The following is an 11,101-nucleotide window of genomic DNA, read 5'->3' on the forward strand; positions in this document are numbered from 1 at the left end:
TTTCTTTTCCATAAAGCATATCCTTTGCAGGTGCTTGTCCAGACGTCAACGGGATCCTCCCGTTTATTATAACATGTGGAATTCCACTGTGTGGAATGAATAACTCAATAAACAAATCCCCAATAGATGAGCATGCAGGTGTTTTCAGGTACAACACCCTCTGTACTAGTTTCCCTAGGGTGTACTGAGCAGTCCTGAGGGCCAGGTTCTGTGCCAGGTGTCGGGGACACAGAGATGGAAGGGCGAGACCATTGTGAACAAGGCATTCTCAGCCTAGTGGGGAGAAAGGCAAGGAGACAGACAACTGTGAAAAGCCCTGGCAGATGTCGCTATGGCAGGAAGTCCAGGCTGTCGTGTAAGCCCCAAAGAGGGATTAAGCCTGTCTGTAAGTAAACCCTCTCTCTTTCCACAGATGAGCAAACTAAGTCACAAACCTGCCATTTGTCTCACCCACACCTTCCACGAAAACATGTGTTCCTCTTGGAACCAGTGCTAAAGACTCATAGGGTAGGCAGCATCCCTAGTGCCATTTTTAGACCATGCCTGGATCCGACAAGGTCTAAGACATGCCCCAGAAAATGAAGTCAATGTAAAAGAGGAAAAAAAAAAAAAAGAAACAAAAAGCTTGACCTTCTGGAAACCAAACAACGGAGTATATTTCACTTTTCAGTCGGAGTTTTGGCATCATTAGGCACCGCCTAAATTATTTCATATGACAGTTTTATGGAGTTTTTTTTTTTTCTTTTAAGAGAGAATTCTGTATTCGTTTTATCCTCATCGAATGCTAATTTTTTTTTTTTGTCTACCTGGAAAGAATATACTATAGAGTTCGCTTAATGTTCATTGTTCAATTGGTCACAAAACAGTCAAGAGATGACAAGACTTTGGGGGAGTTCCTGTTGTGGCACAGCCAAAAATGATCCAACTATGATTATCCACGAGGATGCGGGTTCGATCCCTGGCCGTAAAAAGAAAATTAAAAAGGAAAGAAAGGAACATCAGGAGTTCCTGCTCTGGCACAGTGGGTTAAGAATCTGACTGCAGGGGCTCAGGTCGGATGGTGTATGTTCAATCCCGGCCCAGGACAGTGAGTTAAAAAATCCTGCATTGCCACAGCTCCATGATAGGTCAGATGCAATCTCTAGCCCAGGAATTTCCATATGCCATGGGTGCAACCATAAAATTTAAAAAAAGAAAAAGGAAAAAGAAAATAACATCATAGGAGGTACCACTGTGGTGCAACAAGTTAAGGGTCCTGCATCCTGCGTTGCTGCAGCTGTGGCATAGGTTGAAGCTGCAGCTCTGATTCAGTCCCTGGCTTAGAAATGTCCATATGCCTTGGGTGCAGGGGTGAAAAAAAAAGGAACATCATTCCCATGGCTGACTATTTTGTGATGAATGAGCTCTTGCTTTTTCTGAAAATATCTCCTATAAAAATCATTTTTTCTCAAGTGGTAAAGACAGGAGCTTCGGATTTAGATACTCAAGTTGGACTCCTAGGTTCAGTGCTTATGGATGGTGTCATCTGAGGTAAGTCATTTAGCTTCCCCCGACTCAGTTTCCTTATCTCTGAAATGGGTTTATTCAGACCTACCCCACTGGGTTAGGTTAGTATAAAACCCTCAGCACGGTGCCTGGGTCAGAGTGAGTGCTCACTGACCTACAGGGATCATCCCTGACATTTGCTGCTCCAGGATAATTCTCTCTCTCGCTCCTCTTCCTGGAAAGCAGGCTGGTCTTGACGGTGGGGGGTGGGGGGAGAGAGACCTTAGCACTTTAAGCATCACCGGTCGGGTTTTTTTTTTTCTTTCTTTTTAAACTGAAGTACCGTTGATTTACAATGTTGTGTTCATTTCTGCTGTACTGCAAAGGGATTCAGTTACACATATATTCTTTTTCACATTCTTTTCCATGATGGTTTATCACAGGATTCTGAATGTAGTTCCCTGTGCTATACAGGAGGACTGGTCAGGTTTGTGTTTTTTTGTTTGTTTGTTTGTTTGTTTGTTTGTCTTTTTGCCATTTCTTGGGCCGCTCCTTCGGCACATGGAGGTTCCCAGGCTAGAGGTTGAATCAGAGCTGTAGCCGCCAGCCTACGCCACAGCCCCAGCAACGCGGGATCCGAGCCACGTCTGCAACCTACACCACAGCTCACAGCAACGCCGGATCCCTAACCCACTGAGCAAGGGCAGGGATCGAACCCTCAACGTCATGGTTCCTAGTCGGATTCGTTAACCGCTATGCCACGACGGGAACTCCGCTGGTCAGGTTTTGAGTGGGTCGGCAGAGGGAAGAAGGCAAATGGGAGACAGGACTCAGCATTAGAAGGGCCCTTGCACCCTAGCTGAGGAGGGGACACTCCTGAAGTCTGCAGGTGAGAAAGAGCGAGGGCAGCCAATACAAATCTCATCTCTCCCCAAGGTACCTTGCCCCCGCCCCCCAAAGCTTTAAGGATGATTACTCCCAGCATTGCACTGTCCAGCAGGCCCAAACCCCCCTCGAGATGGAGCAAATTCGTTCATATTTCTTGGAAAGATAAGGCTTAAGCGATAAAGGCTCTGGATCACTTAAAGCATAAAATTCACTGACTGATAACAGAGCTTTTCCCCAGAGCCAATTCTGATAGGATAAAGGGGACCCATGAAATAGGACAAGGGGAAGAAGGATATGCTGGCACAGATCCATCTCTAGAATGTATCTGTACATTTGTCTCAGAGCTACAGGCAGCCTGACGAGGCAGAAAGAGTGAAAGCGGGAGCTCGAAAACCCAGCTCTGAGTTTGGAAGGGCTGCCTTTTGAGGGTTTGTGTTTTGCTACAAATAGGCACAGTAAAATCTCCGTAGCTTCTCCCTTAAGGCTGTAGAAAGGCTCACAGGAGAGAATGGGAAAGAAAGCATGTTGAATAGTCCATGCAAACATTATTATTCATTGAGTGCAATCTATCACTCTCTGGCGAATAAAAGAGATTTCCTTAATTCTGACCTCCTGTGCTTACTCATCAGCTTGGCTTGACCCACAATATTCCTGTTATCAGTAGCTCTACCCTGGGGAGTGGGCAATCCCAGAACACCACTGAGGGTCAAGCTTTCTGCATTTAAATGTCGGAACAATATCACCCGTTTCAAAGCAGTGGGAAAAAAAAAAAAAAAACAGCAGGGAAGATACATTTGTTCTGTGTACAGCAGGGTTTCTTTTTCTTTTTTCTTTTTTTTTTTTGTAAATCATTTATATTTTTTTAATTACTTAATGAATTTTATTACATTTAAAGGTGTACAACAATCATCACAACCAAATTTTACAGCGTTTCCATCCCAAACCCTCAGGGCATCCCCCCATCCCCCAACCTGTCTCATTTGGAAACCATCAGTTTTTCAAAGTCTGTGAGTCAGGATCTGTTCTGCAAAGAAGTTCATTGTGTCCTTTTTTTAGATTCCACATGTAAGTGATAGCATTTGATGTTTCACCAGGCTTTCTCAACCCGGGCTAGATAATTCTGTGTTGTGCTTTGTAGGATATTTAGCAGCAGCCCTGGCCACGATACCCACTAGATGCCAGTGGTACCACTCCAAGTCCTCATAACCCAAAATGTCTCCAGAGATTGCCAAATCGGGCAAGGGAGGGTTTGCAAAATCACTCCCAGTTGAGAACCACTAGTCCACCTAAAGAGAGGAAACATGGGCCGGTCATTCGAGGCAGAGATGTGTGTTAGCTGATGTGTTGTTGCTTCAGAAAGACAGATTTCAGAGGGGCAGCAGGAAGTAGAAAGGGAAGCTGTTGGCAGTTGCAGGGCATAAAAGTGGTACCTCTCATCTCTCCAGCCGGAGAAGCATCACCACCACAGCCAGGGGCCACCCCATAGTTGTGATTTGGGGGACCTGAGGGATGGGACGAAAGGCCTGCCTTGGATCAAAAGTTAATGCCATCTAATGGCACTAGCAGGTGTCCACACCCTCTGCTGGTGACAAGAGCCCCCCTGCAGTGGTTGAAAACTCTCTCTCCTCTTTCAAGAAGCCCACTTTTATTAATAATAGATCCCCAAACATCATGTCAACAAAGGGGACTTCTCACTGCCAAGAAACATAGGCCATCTATGTCAGCAGCCTCAAAATATGATCTTTTTTCATTTTCCAAAGCAGCATATGGATCACAAAAAAAATCTCAGTGAGCAAGAGCCCATAAGAAAGTCAACCAATAAAGGCTTTGATTTTTCTTCACCTTCTCTGAAATCATTCTGCTAAAACAAAAAAGTAAAGCTGCATCTCACCCCCCACCGCCCCCGCGGCATACGGAGGTTCCCAGGCTAGGGGTCAAATAGGAGCCACAGCCGCCGGCCTACACCACAGCAACACCAGATCTAAGCCACATCTGCGACCCACACCACAGCTCGGGGTAATGCCAATGCCAGATCCTTAACCCACTGAGTGAAGCCAGGGATCGAACACGCAACTTCATGGTTCCTAGTCGGGTTCGTTTCCCCTGCACCACGATGGGAACTCTAACAAAGCTGCATCTCTAAAGAAGACAGTGCAAAAAGACTCTTGGTTCTGTTCTAGGCACTCTCAAACGCTGAAAGAAGGGAGGGATTGGACTGTAATATGGCCCTTCGGCAGGCCTCAGCTAATGTCCAGTCCTTGACGGAGCAAGAAAAATGGGGGGTTAACACTGCCTGGGAACTTTCTAGAATTGAAGATGATGCTAGAAATTTCCCAAGCAGGGCCACTCCTTTTTCTCCTCCCACCCCAAAGTCCTGTCTCCTGCCTTTGCACAGAATCATGCAAACCAAACAAATCAGGAGCAATGACGTAGGCAGTGACTGAATTTCCAGACAAATAAAGATGAATACAAAGGGGAAAAGAGGAACTGCCAATATATATTATAGCCTCTACTATTTGGACTCACCTGCTAAATGTTACCCATCAGCAGAGATTAAAATGAAAGCCTGCCACATTCCAGGCAGACCCAGTTCTCCAGGGAGAACTCAGCCAGGAAGTTTGCTGGCAATTCAGTGGCATGGCCTGGTCGTTCCTAAATACTCTCCAGAAGGCAGAGTTCGGGTCAAGTAAAAGCAAGTTGGCTCCATCCCTTGACAAAGCCCCACTGCTAGGGAGCAGGTGTAGCCTGCCAAAAACAAACAAAAACTTCTCTCAAACAACAACAATCAGTTAACACCCACAGCCTGTCAACAGCAATTAGCCCGCCCTGCAGGCAGAAGCCTATTAAGACCAGCTCTCAAATCCAGCCAGGTCCTCGGCAAGCAGAAACTGCCACCTCTGGGCTTCCCCCAAGGAAGTGACCTTCAGCTGAAACTCACAAGAGCAAGCACAGCCCTCGGGGCCCCTAGAGTCAGGGGCTCTTGCTGGGTGGGATTATGACTTTCCTGGGCCCTAGGCACTTTTGCTCCTGCCTCCATCAAAACATTTTTTAAATTTCATTCGAGCTTTGGGAGTTCCCATGTGGCACAGCAAAAATGAAATAGACTGGGAACCATGAGGTTTCAGGTTCAATCCCTGGCCTCGCTCAGTGGATTAAGAATCTGGTGTTGCCGTGAGCTGTGATACAAGCCAGTGGCTACAGCTCTGATTGGACCCCTAGCCTGGGAACCTCCATATGCTGCAGGTGCGGCCCTGAAAAAACACACGCACACAACAAAAAGCAAAAAAAAAGTTTATTGGAGTATTGTTGGCTTACAATGTGATTAGTTTCAGGAGTACACCAAAGGGAATCAGTTATATAAAGAAATATATCCATTCTTTTTTCCTATATAGGTATTACAAACTATTGGAGTAGATTTTCCTGTGCTATAACCATTATAATATTATTTTCAAAAGAATTTTTTGGCCACACCCAGGGCAGGTGGACGTTGTGGTGCCAGGGATCGAACCTGTACCACAGCAGCACTGAGCCAAAAACTCTTTAAAATGATTTTTGATATAACTTTCAGTACTTTGTTTTCTTGGCGTGTTAGGCAAAATTGAATAGGTTTTTGCGGGCCTGAAAATTAAGGTATTTATTTCCTTTGAGTATTTTCATTCCTTTTGGGTTTTCTTCTTCTACTTTTAAAAGAAATTAAATAAGCAGTGTCCAGATCCCCTAAAAGTATCACGAATCCTAGGCACTGTGTGCCCACAATATCTAATGGTGAAGTCTGCTCTGATTCAGTAAATACTTGCAATTTAAAAATAGACAGTTACCCATGGCCTAACTATCCAACCAACCACAACACCAATCTCCTTTGAAAGTCCATTCTATTGATAAAATACTGATATAATATGCCTGGAAACTGTATCTTTCAATTCACTTAAGAGTGAAAAGTCTACCTAATCTCTTAAGTGATTCCTTACACAGGTAGACCTAAAAAAAAAAAAAAAAATCAAGTCACCACACAAGGTAGATTTTCTTCAATATTTTATTTATATAGAAATACTTAAAAAATGAAGTAGCACCATTACTTAAGTTTTACCTTTATTATGTAGAACTTTAAATGTCAGAAAAATAAAACTCTTGATACAATTTCAAATCTTGTCTCAGCAAATATAATATTAGTATTTGACCATGAGGTTAAAGGCCCTTTATCATAAAATAAAATATACTTTGTTTTTTTAAACTTTGCTCAGTAAAGTACATTTAAGCTCAAGTAACATCACCTACATATACATAAACAAGTGGTAAACAAATGTATTAAAATAGAAATACTAAAACTATAGTGGTGCAACAGAATTTTTGTAACTTGCACTGAATTCTATTTATACAAATGTTAGAAAGCATCAACAGTTCCTTTTGACATGTTTATACATTTCCGTTTTTTGTAATAATATAGAATAAAATATGCTTTATATCACTGAATAGAAAATATGCTGGGTGAAGCAGATCTAGAAGATTTGTCTGAACCTATAAAATCTCCATCCCAACAGAATACTGTTCAAAACATTACACATTTTATGGTTTGTAATTCCGTCACAATTGTGTGATTATTAAAATAATACAGTGTTCTTTGCCATAAGGCCATACTAAAATAAAAAGATTTAACCCAGCTACAAAAAAGTTCACTGAACTTAAATTAAAATACTTGTAAACATCTTTGCAATATGAAATATAATTTTTCAAGTCAAAAAAGAATAAAATACTTCAATCTGTATTAATGCAATTTCTCTTTAAAACTTTTAAACGTTTTTAATATATAAGAGATATGTTACAGTTTCTTTAACTTTAATAAAGCTGCAGTATCCTGGTTTCACAGGAACTCCTGGCCCTTCCACGAACATTCAAAAAGGATCCACTGTGTTCTATAATAAGCATCGTAGGAACCCAGCCACAAAGGGGAACACACTAAAACAGTCCACACATCCCATAGCACTATTATTATCATCTTCATCATAATAATTATTGTTCATTTTTTTCCTACTTTAAGAAAATGGAGAACTTGTGGGGTTTTCTTCTTTTGGAAGCTTCCTATTAAGTACAGTGTAAAAACTATCATTACTAGAATGTCGCCGATTCTATTATTTATAGAGCATGCATTTCAGGTGGTTCGGAGGTTTCCCAGGCTACAGTACTCTTGATGCAGATATCCTGGCAAGTTCCTTTGTTTAAAAATTAAAATTTTTAGAAAATGAGCGGATACTACAGCTTTCCAAGCTCCTCTTCGGATCTCAGGAGTGTGAGCAGGGGGGAAGGAGGAGGTGGGGCACCGAGTAGGCAGAGAGGCGCTGGGGAGTGAGGATGGAGGGAAGCGGGTCCTCCTTCCCCCGCGTGGTGCGCGCAGGCGAGCGCGCGCGCTGCCTTCAGGAAAAGATGCGGATGGCCTGAGTGACCGCAGTGTGGCAGACCGGGCACTCAGGATCGCTCTTCTCGCAGATGCGGTTGGCGCACTCCATGCAGAAGAGGTTGTGGCCGCAGGGCACCAATGCGGCGATTACTTCACTCTCAAAGCACACGGAGCAGTCGCGACTGCCTTTACGCCGCAACCCGGAGGAGGAGGATGAAGAGCTGGAGGAGGAGCTGGACGATGATGAGGAGCCAGATGTGTCCGACGGCTGCAAGCCGGGCAGCTGCGCTCCCAGACCATTGGCATACGCGGCGTAAGCCAGGCCCCCTCCGCCCGGGTCGCTGCGCACCCGGCGAGCCAGGTGGTGCTCGCCCGCCCCCGGGGCCATGTGCAAGGGTGGCGACAAACGCGGGCAGCTGGTGCCCGGGTGCAGCCGGCGGTGCACCAGCAGCCCCAGATTGGCATTGGAGGGTGCGCTGGCGCCGCCCCCGGGAAAGACCACGGAGGAGGACGAAGCAGACGAAGATGCAGAGGAAGAGCAGGAAGAGGACACGGGAGCTGCAGGTCCGCCTCCCGGGGATCTCTCGAACTGGGCCCAGATAAGAGGCGCCCCAGGTGGTGGGGCGGGAGCTGGGTCGAAGGTGGGCTGTAGCTCAGGACAACCGTCGGGGGAAGGCACAGAAGCTTCCCCCGCGGTGTAGGTGTATCCATTGCCATTGTTGTTGTTTCCGTTGTGAGCAAAGCTGAGCGCAGGGCTGGGGGGACTGTAGTCCGCCAGGCGCGGGGTAGCGGCTGCACTGCCGCTGGTCCCCCCGCCGAAGTAAGAGTCTGTGGAGGCGCTGCCAAGCGAGCTGGAGCTGTCGTTGCGGTAGCTAGAGAAGGGCTTGCGGCCGGGAGTGGGCGTGATGCTGGGGGTGGGCTTGCTCCAGAGGCTGCCTGGGCCGGACCCGCCGGACCCATGATGCAGATCAAAGCCCACATCCGTGCCGTTGGCGTGGAAGTCGTTCTCATCTGTGAGCTCAATGATGCCGCCAGTGCGCAGGGCGATGTGCGCCTCGATCTCCTCGCGAGCTCTGTCCACGTTCTCAGGCATGCCGGTCACCTCGAATACCGGCTCCTTGTCGCGGCTGGGCGTCACGATGTACGTGTGCGTCTGCTGCTGGATGCGCTTGATCGTGGCTCCCTTAGGCCCCACCACGAGCCCCACCACGCGGTAGGGCACCCGCACCTGGATAGTGGTCTGCCCTGGCAGGTTAGGCGGCCCAGGCACCGCGCCGTTGAGCGCCGTGTTCTTATTCCGCGAGGCGCGGATCATGGAGAAGTGCTCCGCGGCAGAGATGATCTCCCTCCGAGCCATGGCCACATCCTCCTTCCTGCCCGTCACAACAAAGACAGGCTCCTCCCCACGGACCGGGGTCTTGATATAAGTGTTGGTCTTCGCCCGCAGCGCTTTGATTTTACAACCTGGGAGCCAGGGTGCAGGAGAGGGAGTGGGAGAGACAGACAGACACGCCCATTATCCCGGGGTAAACCGCGGAGACCTGGGACAGCCCGCGTCCAGGGCAGCGGCAAGGCAGGACACGCGATGGGCGGAAAGGGGGCAGCTCCCTCACTGACCCTGGGCCGCGCCACGGGCTGGGAAGTGGGTTCCACCCGCGAGACGCTCGAGGAACAGCCCATTGGCTACCCAGCCCTCCCCCAGTGACTGCAGTCGTCCCGAGCCAAACCCCAGAATCCCAGAAAAAGTCAGCTGGGGGGATGCCTCTGGGACCAGCCTTGCGCACAGTCCGCCCTGAAGACCGGGCAAAGGGGTTCTCGGGGAAGGCGGCGGGACCCGAGACCTCTAGCCCTGGGGGACTGGTGGGAAGCGAGCGTAGTCCCGGGACCCATTGTTCCTTCTCTGGGCTCCATTCCGCTTTGCAGAAATCCAGAATCCTCCTCCCATCCGATGCTCACTCCTCCTCCTCCCCCCTCCCAAAGGACCGATCAAAGGCCCCCTCCCCCAAGCATCTTATATTTAAATTCTCTTTCTCGGGGTGGGCTGGGTGGGGGGGCGCTAGGGGAGAAGGCAGTGATTGTCGCTAGAGAAAGTGCATCCCGCCGTGGCCGCGGCGCAGCTCTGAGAGACAGGCTGCCTGCACTTTCTTTGTCTGGGGCGCCGGCCCATCGCGCGGCTCTTCCTCTCTCCTCAAGGCTCACCGGCGCCAAGGGTCTCGATCCCTCTCCCGCCCTCTCCGTGGGGCGGTGGCCCGAGACCCTCTCACCTCCAGCTGCCCATCCCTGCCAGACCCACCTTGCCGCCCCACGATCTCGGCGACATGCTCGGAACTGGGCACTGGCACGCACTCGGTCATGTTCACGCTCTTCTTCCGCGGCTCGCTGTCGTACAGAGACGCGCCCTCGTCACTGTCCAGCCCCAGCAGGGAGAGCTGGTCGAGCGCGAGCTGTAGGGCTCTTTGGTCATCGAGGGTCTCTCCCCCACCGCTGCCACCGCCGCCTCCCCCGCCGCCGCCGCCGCCTCCCCCTCCGCCGCCGCTGCCGTTGCGCTCCAGGTCTGCAAATAGCGAGCTGGGCATCGCTCGGCCGTGCGCACCGCACCCCCGCCGGCCCACGGCTCGGCAGCGGGAAGCTGCGGCCACAAAGGCAGCCGGGAAGCGAGTGGTCAGGGGCGGGGAGGCAGGCTGGCTGCAGAGGGCTCCGTTGCTCCTTTCTCGGCGCCGGGAAGAGTGGTTCGCTCCTCGCGGTCCGCGCCCGGCAGTGGCTGCAGGAGCCCCCGCCTGGGTCCCCACCCCAGATCTGCTGGCGGGTGGGGTGGGGGCAGAGCTCGAGCGGCAGCCGCGCGTGCCCCCCGAGTGCCCGGCTGGCTAGCCACAATGCCGAGCGAGAAGCGAGCAGGCGAGCGACAGCAGCGTTTCTTTAAGGAGCCCCTCCCCGGCTCCTCCACTCCCTCCCTCCCGCCCGCCCGCCCGCCCTCACTCAGCGCTTTTTCCTCCTCTCCTCCCCGCCTCTTGACTGAGCCTCTGCAGCCAGACGGCTCCGGAGGGGGACGAGGGAGGCGCAACGTCACCGGCGGGAGCTGACACTACAATGCTACTGACACTATCGCTGGGGGAGGCGATTGGCGCGCGCCGGGCCGGGGGGCGGGCGGAGGCCGCAGGCTGAGCGATCGGAGAGCGAGGGCCCCCCCACTCCCGCGCTCGCCGCAGCCCGCCCCGTCCTCCTCCCGGCCGCGCCCCTCCCCCGCCGCTGCTAACGCCTCTCTTTGTTGTCTAATGCGGGACTGGCAGGCTCGGGACACTTGCCTGTACCTATCAGCCGAGGACGGTCACAGTCCCC

The 11,101-nt window shown here is 50.2% G+C and overlaps 1 protein-coding gene across 1 annotated transcript; it reads right to left on the reverse strand.

Annotated features, from left to right (window-relative positions):
- Positions 1 to 6,402: 6,402 nt before the first annotated feature.
- On the reverse strand, positions 6,403 to 10,685 carry MEX3B (mex-3 RNA binding family member B). Its single transcript, XM_047796981.1, has 2 exons — positions 10,059 to 10,685; positions 6,403 to 9,229 (listed from the first exon to the last, which is right to left on the reverse strand). Exons 1-2 carry the CDS (start codon positions 10,339 to 10,341, stop codon positions 7,782 to 7,784), a joined length of 1,731 nt encoding a protein of 576 aa, XP_047652937.1. The 5' UTR covers positions 10,342 to 10,685; the 3' UTR covers positions 6,403 to 7,781.
- Positions 10,686 to 11,101: the final 416 nt, after the last annotated feature.

The sequence above is a fragment of the Phacochoerus africanus genome, chromosome 9 (genome assembly GCF_016906955.1).
Source record: "Phacochoerus africanus isolate WHEZ1 chromosome 9, ROS_Pafr_v1, whole genome shotgun sequence".
NCBI classification, from domain to species: Eukaryota; Metazoa; Chordata; class Mammalia; order Artiodactyla; family Suidae; genus Phacochoerus; species Phacochoerus africanus.